The following is a 15,074-nucleotide window of genomic DNA, read 5'->3' on the forward strand; positions in this document are numbered from 1 at the left end:
ATGCAAACACGACTGTATGTCTCGATGCGTTGCTTATCTATGAATCGATTGGCTGGCACAGCGGCTGCGCTGCACGTGCTGCTGCTGCATATTGACCGCCGAGGAGGATGGAGGCGTCTGCTTCGCCGCGTTCGACGGCGTCCATCTGCTTGCAAAGATCGTAGTTGATCTTCTGCGATACGACCGAATCGTGCTTATAGTCCGGATGGGCATGAACGAACTGGCGAATCCAAGTAGCTTGCGTGACGAGCGTGCCGTTGGCGCGCTGCGAGATGAGGTCAAAGTACTTTGCAAGTTCGCATCGGGTGCTGATATCGACATTGAGCGAATTGAGGTAGCCTCGTATCAGTCCAAGCAGACCCGGGAAGCCATCATCTTTGCCGTTGATGATCTCGTCAATCGACATGGCTTCGTATTCTTCGTCTACTGGCCTCAGCTCCGGACTTGCTGGTAAAGAGGGCGTGCTCGCGCGAGATGACGGTCGCGAGCTAACGGGCGAGTCTGGACGCTCTCGAGACCCGCTCGGCGCGCCGGACCGCTTGCTGACAGACCGGCCTCTGTTGGAGAAGACGTCCTTTCGGAACCAGAACTTCTGCTCCTTGCATGCATTCCGCTTGTGAGCAATCCCCATGTTCTCGTCCACCTACTCACACGTCAGCGCATCCGGCTATACGACAAACCTGGCAGACCTTTGATATGGGCATGTAGAAATTGAGGCCGAAGCTGAGTATGGCGCGAGTGAGCAAGACGATGAAGACGGAAAAGGCGGCATTCTCAAAGTCGGTGAGCTGTACCTCCATGCTTCGAAATTCGACACGCCAGCCTATGTCAGAGCCCGGAGGGGGTGGCTTGAACCTCAACGTCTGCCAATTTGTGGATTGCAAGTTCTGTACGAGGTTGAGCTTATCTATGTGATTTGGGGGAGCTAGATCTACCTCAAAGTGATCCGAGCTGACCGAGTCGTCTTGGTTAAGTGTTTCCGCAAAGATGACGATGGGATCGCGTATGAACAAGTGAGCAATGTGATTCGCCAATAGCTCGTCGAGGCCTTCCAGGAATCTTTAGCCAGCTGATGCGACGTGTCAAGTGGAGCTCACCCGCAGACAATAGTTGTTGTCGGACCTTATCGTTGATGGGCATGTCATTGTCATTATACTCTGGCCGGTTCATCGGATCGTTGGAAATGTACGAGTCTACGCTGTCGTAGCGCGATTTAGGTATCCTGTACTTTGATTTTGATAGAGGCTACCGATTCTCTCAGCGATGCAGGAGGAGCTAAGGCAAAGGAAACACACCCTGAGGCCGCGTTCTTCCTCTGTACGATCGTCGACGCTACCTGCGATGACGTTCCATCGGCAGTCGACATCGGCGAGATAACCCCTGAAGATAGGCGCAGCAGCAGTGAGAGCAAGCTGACAGTCCAACGGCCCATTCATTGAGCACAGAGCTGAGCTCAGAGCGGACGCGGACTGACCATGATGGGTCCGAGCGGTACGAGAGCATCGTAGACGCGCCGCGCTTCTGCCACGCTGCAGGCTTGAAAGGTGATTTGCAAGCAGCAGCAGCCCATGCCAAAGCCCATGGCGTCCATGTAGATATGATCAGGCAAAGCTGCGCCCTCTCGGGCCTCTGTGAGACCCAGCATGTCTCAACGACGGATCTCGCTGTGGACCTGCAAGGCCTACCCCTGTCCTCTGGAAAGACGTCGCGGTCCCAGGGAATGGCGGGATCGATGAAAGGCTGCGGTGTACGGCTGTCGCGGTAGATGGGCATGTTCATGGCGACTTTTGAGCCTCTCCGCCGTCGAATGTTCGCAGAGAGTGTGCTGTCCGGAACTCCAGACTGAGTACCGGACAGTGCTCAGGGTCATAAGACGTACGGGAAGCGAACGTGAGGATTGATCATCTCGTCTGGCAGGAACAAGCTGTGACTGGCTTGACCGGTTGGCTCGTGATGAGGATCAAGAAAGACGCCCTTGACGCCGAGTCGGGGAAATGAGGTCATTGTGATGGGAACCTCGTGTCGCTTCATCTTCTGGCGGGCAAGCTGCCGTCTGCGAGCACACTCGTCCCCTCAGCACGGTCATGTCGAGAGCTCGCTGGCTGACCTGAACCTCATGTTGGTCTCGACGGACAGCAAGTCGCGCAGAGTGGCTCCGTAAGGCGCACCCGGTGTTGACTCAAGCATGTAGCGTCCGTACTCTGGGTGAAAGGTGGGCATGACCATACTGCAGCATCGCAGTCAGCTCGCGTGGTCGCAGCGTGAGGACGGGTCGAATGGACTTTGCAAGGGGAGCGTCCAATCTCGCTCTGTCCTCGTCCGCCTTGAGCTGGTTGAGGATCTCCGTCTGCCGCAAGCTCAGTCGTGCGTTCTGATGCTCTTCGTCGAATGAGACGACGACGTATTCGATCTCGTCCCCCCACAGCAGTCCATCGCCGACTCTGTCCTTGAGCCGATTCCATATGGCAAGAAACTGGAGGACGCCGTGATCGCGGACGTGCTCTGCGTACTTCTCTGCTTCCGCCCAGTCAAAGGGAGTGCCGAGCACGAGCAAGCCCATCGTCGGGCGTTCAGCGACGTCGGTCTATGCGGCGATCAACGACGTCAGCGCCAGGACTTGCTCGCGTTGTGGACTTGACCTCGTCGACTCGACTGACTGCCCCCCTTCCGACTGACAGCGACGCTGAGCGGTGGCAATGGTCGAAGCTGGCGCTAGCTCGGCAATCTGCTCAGCACTCACGTCGTACAAGAAAGCGCCAGGCACGCTCGTCCTCAAGCGAGACCAAGGACTGCAATGGACGCCTCGACCAGACCAGTCATCGTCAGGCGACCTCATCGTACCTGCCAGCGACATCTCCAGTCAGTCTTGTATGCGCTTTTGTCCTCGACTGCGCTGATCTGCAGCGTGCAGGCATTTTCGCATCCAAGGAGGGCGCTGCAAAGGTCATCCTCAAAGTCGTCACTACCGATCCTGTCACTCACCAAGAAGCCAGTCACTCCTTCCTGTGCGTACCGCTCGCTCTTGTCAGTAGATGACTAAGCAGTAGAGAGATGAGCAGCTTCACATCGGCAGCTTCAGCAGTGTCTGAGCGCGAAATGTTCAAGCGAGAACTATCGGATGTCGTCGCTTCCGCACGAGCTGCACAAGAGGGCGCTGCTGCGGAAGCCACCAAGAAGCGCGACAAGGGCAAAGGGAAAGCAGCCGATCCCATACAAGATCCGGCCGTGCGAGCGCGCTTGTTACGACGCGATGCTGAGCTTGGCCAGCTCTTCAAGGATCTCGTCATGACCGATATCATACCCGAGTCTGAGTTCTGGGAAGGCAGAGAGCATCTCTTGTTGGCAGAAGCGTTGGCGGATAATCAGACGAGGGGTAGATCGGGTCAGATGGTCGACCCGAGACCAGAAACGAGCTCGAGCGGCGAGCTGACCATGAAGATCACACCTCAGCTCATTCACGATATTTTTGAGCAGCTTCCTATCGTACAACGTGCGTACAACGATAATGTGCCCAAGCCGGTAAGTCTTCTGCCGCACTCTGATCCCCCAACTGATCAGCGTGCAGCTCTCGGAAGAGCAGTTTTGGCTGCGCTACTTCCAGTCGAAGCTGCACGAACGCAATCGTGCTTCGGCACGTAATTCTGACAGCCTCATGAAGGACGATCCCATCTTCGACAAGTATCTTGACTTGCCAGACGATGGCAAGCAGCTGGTCATTTCACAATCGACGCATGGCTGACATTTCCGGCTGCGTGCAGACCTCGAGCCACAAAATCCTATCGATGAGCCTATCTACCCTCTCCTGAATCTCGAAGCTACGAGCAACGATCACGAAGAGGTCAATCTTCATCGCTACTCACTCCCGGCGACTAACGCTAGCTTTGCAGACCGGCAACACACGCGACTATACCATGCAAGCAGGCAAACAGAAGGGCTCGTTGCCGCTCATGCGAAGGTTCAACGAGCATTCTCAGCGCATGCTCGATATCGCTTTGTGCGTCCTTTCGGCCACCTGCTGACAGAGCTGACTGTGTATCTCAGAGGCGAATCTGATCGCCGGGCTGGCGTGATCGATGGCGGAAACGCAGGCGTATGTCTCAGTCCCTACTGTGCACAACAGCTGTTGAACGATCGTACAGGCTCGCAATTACTATTCCGACATTGTGCTGGACGACCTCCAAGACACCCGCGAAGACGACAGGATTACGCTCAATATGGAGCAACAGGCCAAGCATTTCGATACGCTCGGTACACAGTCAGGCAAGAGGAAACTGACAGAAGATCAAGTCGAGGATGTCTTTGAAGAGACTCGTCAGCACTATCGAAATTGGGATCCTGATCTCAGCCAGGCGAGTCACCTTGTCAGCCGCGCGACGAACACTGCTGACGTGTTGCGTCTAGTTCAAGCCTGACAAGTCAGTCATTAACGAGACGGCCGAGTCTCTCATGCGCAACATCCGAACGCGCTTCCAGGCAAAGGAGACGAAGCACAGCTCAGCCTTCCCGGAAGGTCTCCTGCGCGAGATGGTCTCTTGCCAAGCAGCAGCCAATGAGTTCCTTCGGCTCTACTGGTCTGCTTGCCTGCCTGCCCGTCCGGATGACATCAGTCCGGCGGCTTCGGCTACGCCAGCACAGAAGGCGCAAAAGGCCCAGCGCATGATCACATACCTTGGTAAGACGAGTGATCGGATACAAGTTGTCCTGCAGAGCGCGCGCGATCAGCGCGTCGATGTGGAGCTCGTCAAGCTTGCGCTCCAACCGTTGGAAGGGGCAACCTCTCGAGCTATGCTGCATCACCATCGCAACCAGCAGCGGAATTAGTACATAGCCCACCGCAACCCCATCTCGTTCGATTACGCAAAGAGTCAAAAGAAGTCATGATCAGCTCAATCGTTGCTCTCGTAGTCTGCTATGGCGCTCTGGCCCTTGCCGCCGTCACACCTGTACTCACGCCTGGCAAAGTCTTCACCGAGAGAGGTGTTGCCGCCCAGAAATGGCAGGTCAATTTTATTGGCGTTGCTGTCATCCCGTACAACAACGTAGACACCAATCAGTGCAACCTAGGCGGTGGCAGTGGATCGGTGGCAAGCTACCAGATCACTGTCTACGCGGATAATTCGATTCAGCCAACCATTGTTAGTCCGAATTTGTCCTGCTTGGCCCCCTTTCTCACGCACGATGGCAGGTTCGCGCTCAGCCCACGACTACTTACGTCAACCAGCACGGCTTCAGTGCAGGTTTCTGGAAATTCGAGATCAGCTCAGCCGGCACGTTGACCACAAATTGGCAATGCTGTAGCTGTGTGCTTGTTGGTGATGTTCGTTGCGATCTTACCCTGTCTGTGTTATGGCTCATATCCGCACAGTTCTTCATTCCCCCGCCAGGATCGATCGCACAGCCGATCAAGCCCAACACCATCGTAGGCGAGCAGGTACGTATCCATCCCTCGCTCCCGCTTGCAAGCTGATGTCGTCCCATAGATTTGCTCGCCTAACGTCGGCGCAAATAATGTCGATTGCAAGTCTCTCGGAGTCACGAAACCGTTCAGTCAAGTCACGGTCAAGTCAGGCTCGCAGTCGTCCATCAGCCCTATTGATGGCTGAGCGACCGTGACGCCACGTCGCAATCTGTCCGCGTTGCCATGCAGACCCTGCTTTGCTTTTGAACATCGCGATTCGATCTGAGCTCATCGCAAGGTCGTGACGATGCGGCTGATATCCTCACTCTCGCAGGTCGTACTCGTATTCGAGCTTACCATCACTGTCGCTGGCCGGCATCATTTTCGAGATGGTCAGCCGTCACCATGACCTACATCGATACCGATGACAATTTGACCTGCAGACAGACATGCCAAAATGCGCTTTGCGCGTGATGGCGATGCCTCCGGAACATCACAGAGCTACGATACAATCGTCATAGGCGCAGGCGTCGGTGGCATCGTGACCGCCACCAAACTTGTCGAGGCGGGCGAGAAAGTCTTGTTGCTCGAGCGCGGCGGCCCATCTACGTTTGCCACAGGCGGAAGAGACCAGCCATCATGGCTTGCGGGCTCAGATATGACCATCTTCGACTTGATTGGCTTCAAGTACGCCCTCAGAAGAACGCAAGGCCTTTGGGACACTCAAGTCAACGCGACGGTCCCATCCATCCTCGGCGGCGGGGGTGCTGTCAATGCTCAGCAGCATTGGTGGCCACTTCAATCGTATTGGGACAAATTCACAGGCTGGTCAGCAAGCGAGATGGCCGGACATGTTGCTGCCGCATCTAAGCGTATTCCCACAACGATCCACAACAGCCCCGATGGCAAATTCTGGGGCACAGTAGGCATCCACGAAGCCGGGCAGGCTCTGGCCCGTACACTCGGTTGGCGCGAGCTCGACTTCAGCGCAAACACGCAAGACAAAGACGGCGTATTTGGTCGCAATTGCTTTTCTGTTCGCGAAGGCGAGCGCGGCGGCGTACTTACAGGCTACTTGCCCGATGCGCTCAAATCGCCAAATTTCAAGATGATGCTCGATACAGAAGTTGTCGAGGTCATTCGCCAAGGCCTGAACGTGACCGGCGTGCGCACCAAGACAGAGACGTTCGTTGCAAACAAAGTCGTTCTGTCCGCAGGCGTTTTCAATACTGTCCGGCACCTCTTTCTACTCGGTATAGGGCCGGATGCGCAAGTGGCTGCGAGCGGTAGCAAAGTGCATAAAGCGGACTGGATAAATCTGCCCGTCGGCGAAGGCGTGCATGACAACGCGGCGCCCATCTCGTTCAGATTTAATCACACGGGTGTGATCAGCTTTGACTATTCGGATCCGCTGAACGTCCTGAGCAAGACCAGCCCAGCTGCTCAGCGCGCTCTCAAGCATACCGGCGAGCTTACCTGGCACGGCACGCCGTCCGTTGGATTTTGGAGTGTGAAAGCCAGCGATGGTGGTCCGCCGATCTACTTGCAGACGGCTCTGCTTGCGGATCAAGCAGGCCATCCCGGTTCTTTCGGTCTCACGTGCTGGCTCGCTCAGGGCTTGCGTAGCAGAGGTGTCATCGGTATTGAGCCCAGTGGCTACATGAAGCTCATCAAGTCACCCTGGACCTCAGACGAAAAGGGAGTCGACCTGCAGGCTGCTGTCGATGGATGTCTCGAGCTCCTTAACGCGGCAAAGAAGACAGAAGGCTTTGTACCCGATGCTGCAAGTGCAGCCATTACAGACGCTGCAAGTATGCGAGCTGCCATTCTGGCTGGTACAGACAAGGGCAACACCCACTGGGGCGGCGGCGCCAACCTAGGCTCGGTCGTCGATAATTCTTGCCGCGTCAAAGGCATGTCTAATCTTTATGTCAGCGACGCTTCCGTGCGCAACGAGGTCAACATCGGCAACTCGCAAGCGCCCGTCATCGTCGTCGCAGAGAAATGCGCCTCTGAGATCATCAAAGCTCAGTGAGGTGCTTCTGTGTCTGTGCAATGCATGTACAGACGGCGGTTCGCCATCGAAGTTTCGCGAAAGGCCTTTACAGGCCTTGACTCGAGTGATTGGAGGGCCTGTCGATTGCAGATTGCTGCTCAGTGGGTACTGAGCCATTAAAGAGTCCCGCGAGGATTCGATGATGCTTCGAAAGATCAATGAAGCCAAAAATGTTGGCGAACAAAATCAGACATCAAGAAGAAGGGTCAATGGCTGTATCGCATTGAGCAAGGGCTCGAGGTCCGCAAAACTAAGAGACTGCGGTAAACTGATTCTAGTAGCTCATCCTTGTATCATCTTCCCGATGATTGAACAGCTCCCCCGGCGCTGAACTCGTGGCAATTGGTGTAGGTTGATCTGTCCACGTTGACGTATTGACATCGCGTCCGCGTTTGCCTCGAGCGGCATTGATATATCGCAAGCTCGCAGTGCTTGAGCTCAATGTCCGGTCTACCTCGACCCAGCTCTGCCCTGGCCACCAGACCTGGCACCAGCACGAAGCGGTCCTCTCAGGCAGCCGGACTGGGCAAGCTAGCTGCATGCTGACTTGGCAGGAGCTGACATGAGCGAATAGAGTCTAGCAATGGTCCGGCAGGCTCTTCGCTCTACAAGCGTACCATGGCAATGCCAACAAGCTCGCATAGTGCCGTGCAAGCATCCGATGGCGTACAAGGATCGACGCAACGTCGGCTCCAGAGCCTGACAAGCGGCACGGCGAGCAATCCATCTCGGTTCCTCACTGGCACGAGCACTGTTGCCACTCGACCGGCCCAACCTGACCGTCTGGCCGCACAATTAGCGCAAGACAAGGCCGAACGAATCACAGCAGCCCAGCTAGCTTCACTTCAGCGGACAATCAGCCAGGCCGAGGCGCAGATCCGCTCTCTCGAGGCAGATGTCAAGCAAAAAGACCACAAGATTGTCAGCTTAGACAGCGCTCTGACTGTACTGAGGGAGAAAGAGAGTGAACGAGAGGAGGCAGAAGTCGAAGAGTCTAACGCTCTCGCAAGCCTGCAAGAATCGGCTGAGCAATTGGCTCGCGAGCGCAATGAATGGCGAGCTCAATATGACGCCGCCATTGCTGAACTATCCGGGATGGAAGCCAGGTTGAAGCAAGCAATGCATGATGCTAGCCAGAATGCGCTCCAGATAGCACATGCGCAAAAGCAGACCAGCAACGCGCTCGCTCAAGTCAGCGCACTCAAGCAGGAGACGTTGAGGCTACAAACCGAACTTCATGCCGCCTCGCAAGAGCGCGACTCACTGCAGTCATCTGTAGGGAAGCGAGAAACCCAGCAATCGGACGCAGAGCAGCAGCAGCGAGTACAAGATCTGCTGCAGAAGGAAATAAAGTCTCAGCTCGACCGCAACCTCTCGCTCGAGAATGATAATGTCAAGCTTCAGAAGCAACTCGCAGCACTCTGCGAGTCGCAGGAAAACACGCAAATTCTCAGAGAAGAGATCAGGTCGCTCGAATCGCAGCTCAAGGCCACCGACGCGCTTCGACAGCAGCTCACAGCGCGAGAGCAAGATTGTCTGGAATTGCAGCGAGAGCGCGCAGAATGGGCCGCTTATCTCGATGAGGATGATACAAACGCGCTCAAAACGCCTCGCTCAGTCACAAAGGCGCTCGCATCTAGTCGCATCGAGCACGCCCATGCCATCGACACACTAGGCAACGTACAAGCGGAGCTGGCTGTCAAAACGGCACTCATCGCGGAGCTCGAAGATCTTGTCGGAGAGCTAGAATGCGAACAAGTCGTTTCTTCTGACCGATATGCTCAGGCAGAGCAGCACGTACGGCACCTCGAAACCTCGCGTGTGACAGACAGTCGAGAGATCCAACTCCTGCGTGAGCAGTTGCAGACCTACTCGTCTGAACAAGCCAATTTCGATGCCGAGAACAAGTACGATGCGCAGAAGGACAAATGCATCAGCGAGCTGGAGAGTATCATCGACGAGCAGAAAGCGCGAATCAGACAGCTCGAGAAGGAGCAGCAATTGAAACAGCAGGCCCACATGGTAGAGACGCCCCGAAAGACCAGAGCTAGATTGGACGAGCTCCTGAGCGAGCAGATCAAGAAGAATGCACAGCTCAGCACGGGTAAGCTCGCGTCACGTGCGCTTCCTTGTCTGCTGACCCTCATCGCACAGAGGCCGCTCGCTTGTACTCGGACAACATGCTGATTACGAAAGAGATCGACTCCTTGCAAGCCAGATTCGATGCACTTGCTGCACAGGCGTCTGACAAGCGAATTGTGCCTGCGAGCGACAACGCTACTGCTGCGCTAGAGCTGCTTCAAAGACAAAAGGACAAGCTTCTCGGCCAGTTGATCGAATACGAAAAGGAGCGTCAGGCAGAAACGATCGTCACCGAGGATGGCACCGTGATCAACCGTCTCGTGCCTCGCGAAGAGATCGAGCAGCTTCAGGAGCGCTTCACAAACTTGCAGAGCGAAGTGGAGCAAAAAGACAAGGCCAAACAGAGGCTGAGTGAGGCATACGCGCAGAGAGCGATGGAGCTGCGCGAGGCGATTTACGCAATCCTCGGCTGGAGCGTCAAGCCGCTGGGTGAGCAGCAGTATCGTCTCACATCTGCATATGCGCCCCAAGACCACGCTCTCGTCTACGGAAAGTCCGAGAACGCCGGCTATAGTCTGACGCAAGGCGGTGATACACTGCAAGGATCGCCGGAGCTAGCCAGCACGATGCAGTTCTGGCTCGAGCAAAAGCAAAACCTGCCAGGCTTCATGGCGAGTCTTGCTCTGACGCTGTATGATGCCAGCACGAACGCCAGTAGAGCTCAGAACATTGTTGTCTCATGAAGGAGAGAGCTGCTGGCGTGAATGCAAGTCGTACTTAGCAACAACAAGGATGCGATCTAGATGAGGTCTATGCTGGTCTACTAGCCGAACAGCTTCTCGAGCTCGCCGTAGAGTACAAAGATGATGGCTGAGCTCGGAGCTGCTCGTGCGATCGTGATGCCGGCGCCAGAGTAAAGTCCTTTGATGCCACGTGAGGCGTAGATGTTTCGTCCGGTCTGAAGGAAGCCGGTGGGTTTGCTGTGCGTACCACCTCCCATCTCGTCATGAGTCTGCATGGCGCTCTTGATACTGTCGGCGGGAAAGAGGATGGCGTTGTAGCTCATCCCTGCAGATGCGCCGGCGAGCATCAACTGCCAAGGCTTGAGGTCTCGTCGCGTGAAGGTTGGTTCTGCACCGGTGACCGCCTGCTGGCGCCGACGTGCTCTGATGAAGTAGGAGGAGACGACCTCGAATGCGAGGAACCAAGCTGCCGAGCCGCCTGTCTCGCGAAACAGGGTACCTGTTTGTCCGAGCCAGAGGCCCCGGAAGCCTTTCTGCGCAATCTGCTGACGGGCCAAGACCAGAGCGCCAGGAAGCTCGGCAGCACGAGCTCGAAAAGACATTGTCTCTGCCTTTGCTTGTGCCGTGCTCGTCGAGAATGCAGCAGCCGGCGCAACTTTGGGCTTGAGCGCGTTGGTGGCGAGACGCGATTGAGCGGACGCTGGAGCGGAAGCTGGCATGTTGGACTCAAGCGTGAGCATTTGGACTTGCATGCGGCACTTGATGAGCTCAATGGGCGTGAGAAGGAAGCTAGCTGCTGCGCCTGCACATCCTGCGGCTACGAGGATCTGACCGATGGGAGGATGACCGGCTGCGGCTGCTGCTTCGTCACAGGGATAGACCGACCGGAGTAGCTGTCTGGTCTGATTGTAGACGAGGAACAGTGCTGCATTCTCTGCCATTGCACCGATCAAAGGCATCGACAAGCCCTTGCGTCATGATCGTCATTAGCCTGAGCGCAGTGTCTGAACGTGTCATAACTGACCCTGTAGAGTCCTTTCGCTCCCTCACGCATGAACGTCTGCGTGAAGCAGTCGACTGGCCCAGTGAAGCGCTGTGGCCGGTCCAAAGGCTGGGACTGCAGTCTGACTTTGACGAGATCGAAAGGATGCTCGAATAACTTGGACGCCATGCCGGCAGCCGAGCCATAGGCTATATCCCGCCAGGCAGGTCGACTGGCGGCAGCTGTAGCCTCATCGCTGCTGGCCGCTGTCATGCCTGAGCTGATGCCGTCATCGACTGTGAAAAAAAGCGCGCTGCTGTACGTTTCTCAGTCTTGCTGGGAGGCTCAAAGCAGACTCACGCTGGCGCCAAATCGTCCACGTCAGCAGAGCACTTGACCCCTTGCCCTATAGCTCCACGCTCTGCTCTGTCTCGAGCTGTATCTGCCTTTCGACGCTGTACGACACTTCGTAGCAGCAGCGCATGACAGATGCACTCTTCAGCAAAGAGACAGCCCATGCTTGCGGCTTATGCACTCCTTTTTCCCCCTTCAAAGATGAAAGAACAGCAAGATATCTTTGATCGTCTCGACCTGCTCTCTGGCGTGCGCTCCAACGAGAAAGAGTCAGGACGCGGGCGTGCTCGAACCGGCCTCACTCGATGGGGATTTGCAAACAGAGACTCTGCGCACGGCAACAAGGCTTGCGTTTCGGTTCGCAAGACCTGCCACGTGTACGAGCATGCGGGCGACGACATGTTATGCCTATCGAACAGATAGCTGATCTCTTTCTCCCGCCACCGTCACGCGGCCCAACACGCTTTGACCTCTTTCGAGATTTCCCAAGCCGTCTGCTGAGCTTCTTCGATGTTGTGGCATCCATGCAGACAGGCCATGTTACTTACTCGCTCGCTTCTGCGAGGGACATGTCTACTGGTTCTTGCAGCTCTCCAGCTGGGTAGCTCCACGCCTGGCCTGTATGCCTTTGCGCTCTTCTCGACCAACATCGATGACCTCGTCCTCTCATCTGTTGCAGCTCCCGTGAGAGCGACTCCGCCAGCCAGTGATGCTCTCGCACAGGTCCAGAATCTGCTCGGCGATGCCTCAAGGCGCGCTATGGATGCTGTCAATGGGATCGGCCAAAGCTCGGATGCCATCGATGTAGCCGGCAGTTTGTTGGCTGCTGTCAGGTCTACCATCGAAACCATAGCTGATCAAGCTCGATATCTCCCAAGCAAAGCAGGCATCAACGCTACAGACCCGGCACAATTCGTGCGCTGGTCGACAGAGCCAACTCGAATTCACTTTGGTCTCGGCGGTGTCTGCAGCGAGTCCGGTAGCAGCCTACTCACTTGCGGCCACCATCGATCGATACGTCTACAGAGACTGCATGCGCTCTCACACATGCTAGCGATTATGCATTGGATAGGTCCGGCTGCTCAGGCTGACGTGGGCCATCGCTGACTGTAAAGCCAGTCTTTGTGGTACTGATTGCGACAAGCTTGCCCACCGCTCTGTCTACAAATGTTCGCGATGTTGCCCTCGTATCACTGTTGGTGCTCGTCGCAAGCGACAAAGTCCTCTTTGAAGTGGTCGCGCGGCCAGAACTGCCCGTCGATTCGACCGGTTGGCGAGCGCTGTCAATCACCCCGGCCCTTCTCATCTTTGATCGCGCGCGAGTCTGGCGAGAGAAGACTGCCGCCCACCATCAACTTCTGAAGGCTCGCAAAGGATGAGCCAGGTCAGACAGAAAATCGAGGGGAAAGAAGGATCAGACAAGCCAATGTTGAATTCCTCAGCCGCATAGCCTCAAAGCTCTTTCGGCTTCGTCCGTCGTGCTCAGCTGGCGTTCTGCAATCTGCGTTCGACTAGCCTATCGGCCTGTCTAATTGCTTGCTTTCGGCCTCGGCCTAATTGCGTGATGCGTAGTGGCCAGCTTTGCCGGACAAAGCGTAGTTGATCAGAGGGCGTAGCCGCCTCGTAGAATGGATATAACGATTTCTGCATCCTCTGCGAAGAGAACAAGAGAAGGCAGAGCAGCTTACCCGGGATGAGGTGGCTCAGGAGTAGCCCATGCATCTGCGGCACCGAAAGATCAGCAGCCGATCGACATTGCTTGCAGAGGCAGAGTCAGCGCGTCATGCGGAGTGTCGACAGAGCGCTGCATGAGCAAGCACGTCCGACAAACTTTAAATGTAATGCCATCATTCGGCAAGGGCATGAGAGGGATCCGACTCACGGCGGTAGCCTGTCATCCTTGGAAAAGCACGTCAGTCTTTATTCGACGGATATCGTGGGATGTACGACAGGATCAGATGTCCCTAAAAGGTCGTCATCAGTGCTGCTCGAGGTATCTAATCTCGAGAGCTAAGACGAGGAGCCATCTCTGGTCTCCCATTCCTTTTTGCTTCTCATCAAGAGAGAGAGTGAAGAGGAGTCTGCGAACGTCGACGTACATGCATTTGCGGGTGTACATATTGATCGGATAGCAATGATCTGTCGACGATGCAAGGGTCAGCCTGAGCCCTCGCGCGTACTGCCACAGGCAGGAAGAGGAGGTGTCAGATATTGAGAGTTTTGGTATAATGTACGTTTCCGCATCGCCGTGTGGCTCCAGAAGCAGAACTGTAATATAAACATATTCCATCATGTAGAGAGTAGATAGCGAGAGAGTGAGTCAAGGCATGAAGACTGACTTTGCCGTTCACATTGGCCATCACTGCAAAAGTGAAAATCTGCTCGCAAAGGGGTCAGCTCTGTGGGTCCCGTCATTTGCGGACAGAGGAGGGTCAGTTGGTGGTGCATAAGGTCATCAAGTATCGCTCTTGTCGAGCAGGTATGTCATTGATTCGAGACTTCGGGTAGAAGAGCTCGTGGAGTCGCCAGTGAAGGCGACATTCATCAAAGAGAGAAGTCGATGATGGCTTGATGATGTCAACTCACCTGCCGTGCGAGTCGCGCACGATCAAGATGGAGATGGTTAGCGCTTGCCCATGGCCGCGGCAAAAGTGCGAGCGAAGCGCATCTTCGCTCGCAATCGGTCGTTTGCAGGCCAAGCAGAACGCGATTTTTCCAAATCCAAGTGGATTGCCACAACATCCACCGGCCATGACATGATCTCACCTTTCCCCTCACGCCATTGCCAGGCCGATACCATCTCTGCCCTTACATGTCACACACCGTCCCCGCGAGCAGGGTACAATGCCATCGTCAACAAGACTCGACCATGAGGCGAGGTTGGTCTTTGTAGTCGGGACATGATATGCCATGGGCAGGACGAGCTCGAAGCAACTTCCCTTCTGTTCGATCCACACGACGACGCGTCCTTGGCCAGCAATGGCCAATGGCTGGGATGTGATGCCCTTCACTGATGCATGCGGAGTGGTCTGATAGGTCTCAAAGAGCCTCCCATCGGACACATAGTGATGATTAGCACCTGTGTCCAGTAGAAATGTGGCTTCCAGCTGGCTGTCTGCTGTTGCCAGCGCATAAACGTCACTGGTCTCGTTGTTTACACTTTCGCGAGCTAACTTGGCATGATTCGAGCCTCTCGACCCGCCAGGGTCGCGAGGTTTGTACCAGCAGCGGTCCGCGGGGTGACACACTTTGCCACAATGCTTACAGGGCTTACGACCCTTGACCTTTTGGTGTTCACGTCTTGACATGTTGCTTGACTGGGCCGGGAAAGCCGATGCANCTCCTTCCGAGTCCGCAGTGGAGCCACGCTTGAGGATACNGACGACGTCTCGGAGCGCTGAACGAGATTTGCCTGGGACATACTCGTCCAGATGGTATTTTGCCATGCCATAACCCGAG

General features: G+C 55.6%; 7 protein-coding genes across 7 annotated transcripts; 5 read left to right on the forward strand and 2 right to left on the reverse strand.

Annotated features, from left to right (window-relative positions):
* Positions 1 to 37: 37 nt before the first annotated feature.
* On the reverse strand, positions 38 to 2,560 carry L969DRAFT_54002 (uncharacterized protein; the record flags this gene model as incomplete). The annotated part of the gene is made up of 10 exons (XM_014709939.1): positions 38 to 643; positions 690 to 887; positions 936 to 1,048; positions 1,098 to 1,245; positions 1,296 to 1,412; positions 1,475 to 1,629; positions 1,686 to 1,825; positions 1,880 to 2,053; positions 2,108 to 2,227; positions 2,283 to 2,560. The coding sequence occupies 10 exons, from the start codon at positions 2,558 to 2,560 to the stop codon at positions 38 to 40; spliced, it is 2,049 nt and encodes a 682-aa protein (XP_014565425.1).
* Positions 2,316 to 5,248, forward strand: L969DRAFT_90393 (uncharacterized protein). Its single transcript, XM_014709940.1, has 10 exons — positions 2,316 to 2,859; positions 2,912 to 3,005; positions 3,060 to 3,519; positions 3,566 to 3,701; positions 3,759 to 3,838; positions 3,888 to 3,994; positions 4,042 to 4,090; positions 4,140 to 4,349; positions 4,402 to 5,135; positions 5,186 to 5,248. Exons 1-9 carry the CDS (start codon positions 2,697 to 2,699, stop codon positions 4,819 to 4,821), a joined length of 1,719 nt encoding a protein of 572 aa, XP_014565426.1. The 5' UTR covers positions 2,316 to 2,696; the 3' UTR covers positions 4,822 to 5,135; positions 5,186 to 5,248.
* L969DRAFT_232214 (uncharacterized protein) lies at positions 4,770 to 5,702 on the forward strand. The gene is made up of 4 exons (XM_014709941.1): positions 4,770 to 5,135; positions 5,186 to 5,317; positions 5,366 to 5,431; positions 5,481 to 5,702. Exons 1-4 carry the CDS (start codon positions 4,878 to 4,880, stop codon positions 5,601 to 5,603), a joined length of 579 nt encoding a protein of 192 aa, XP_014565427.1. The 5' UTR covers positions 4,770 to 4,877; the 3' UTR covers positions 5,604 to 5,702.
* A 43-nt stretch (positions 5,703 to 5,745) lies between these two features.
* On the forward strand, positions 5,746 to 7,830 carry L969DRAFT_90395 (uncharacterized protein). The gene is made up of 2 exons (XM_014709942.1): positions 5,746 to 5,790; positions 5,846 to 7,830. The coding sequence occupies exon 2, from the start codon at positions 5,856 to 5,858 to the stop codon at positions 7,431 to 7,433; it is 1,578 nt and encodes a 525-aa protein (XP_014565428.1). The 5' UTR covers positions 5,746 to 5,790; positions 5,846 to 5,855; the 3' UTR covers positions 7,434 to 7,830.
* A 2,529-nt stretch (positions 7,831 to 10,359) lies between these two features.
* On the reverse strand, positions 10,360 to 11,534 carry L969DRAFT_54266 (uncharacterized protein; the record flags this gene model as incomplete). The annotated part of the gene is made up of 2 exons (XM_014709943.1): positions 10,360 to 11,247; positions 11,304 to 11,534. The coding sequence occupies 2 exons, from the start codon at positions 11,532 to 11,534 to the stop codon at positions 10,360 to 10,362; spliced, it is 1,119 nt and encodes a 372-aa protein (XP_014565429.1).
* A 282-nt stretch (positions 11,535 to 11,816) lies between these two features.
* Positions 11,817 to 12,994, forward strand: L969DRAFT_54086 (uncharacterized protein; the record flags this gene model as incomplete). The annotated part of the gene is made up of 3 exons (XM_014709944.1): positions 11,817 to 11,992; positions 12,146 to 12,687; positions 12,735 to 12,994. The coding sequence occupies 3 exons, from the start codon at positions 11,817 to 11,819 to the stop codon at positions 12,992 to 12,994; spliced, it is 978 nt and encodes a 325-aa protein (XP_014565430.1).
* Positions 12,995 to 13,151: 157 nt separating this feature from the next.
* Positions 13,152 to 13,826, forward strand: L969DRAFT_233493 (uncharacterized protein). Its single transcript, XM_014709945.1, has 2 exons — positions 13,152 to 13,565; positions 13,648 to 13,826. The coding sequence occupies exons 1-2, from the start codon at positions 13,309 to 13,311 to the stop codon at positions 13,745 to 13,747; spliced, it is 357 nt and encodes a 118-aa protein (XP_014565431.1). The 5' UTR covers positions 13,152 to 13,308; the 3' UTR covers positions 13,748 to 13,826.
* The last annotated feature ends 1,248 nt before the right edge of the window (positions 13,827 to 15,074 follow it).

The sequence above is a fragment of the Mixia osmundae genome (assembly GCF_000708205.1).
Source record: "Mixia osmundae IAM 14324 unplaced genomic scaffold scaffold_12, whole genome shotgun sequence".
In the NCBI taxonomy this organism is placed as follows: Eukaryota; Fungi; Basidiomycota; class Mixiomycetes; order Mixiales; family Mixiaceae; genus Mixia; species Mixia osmundae.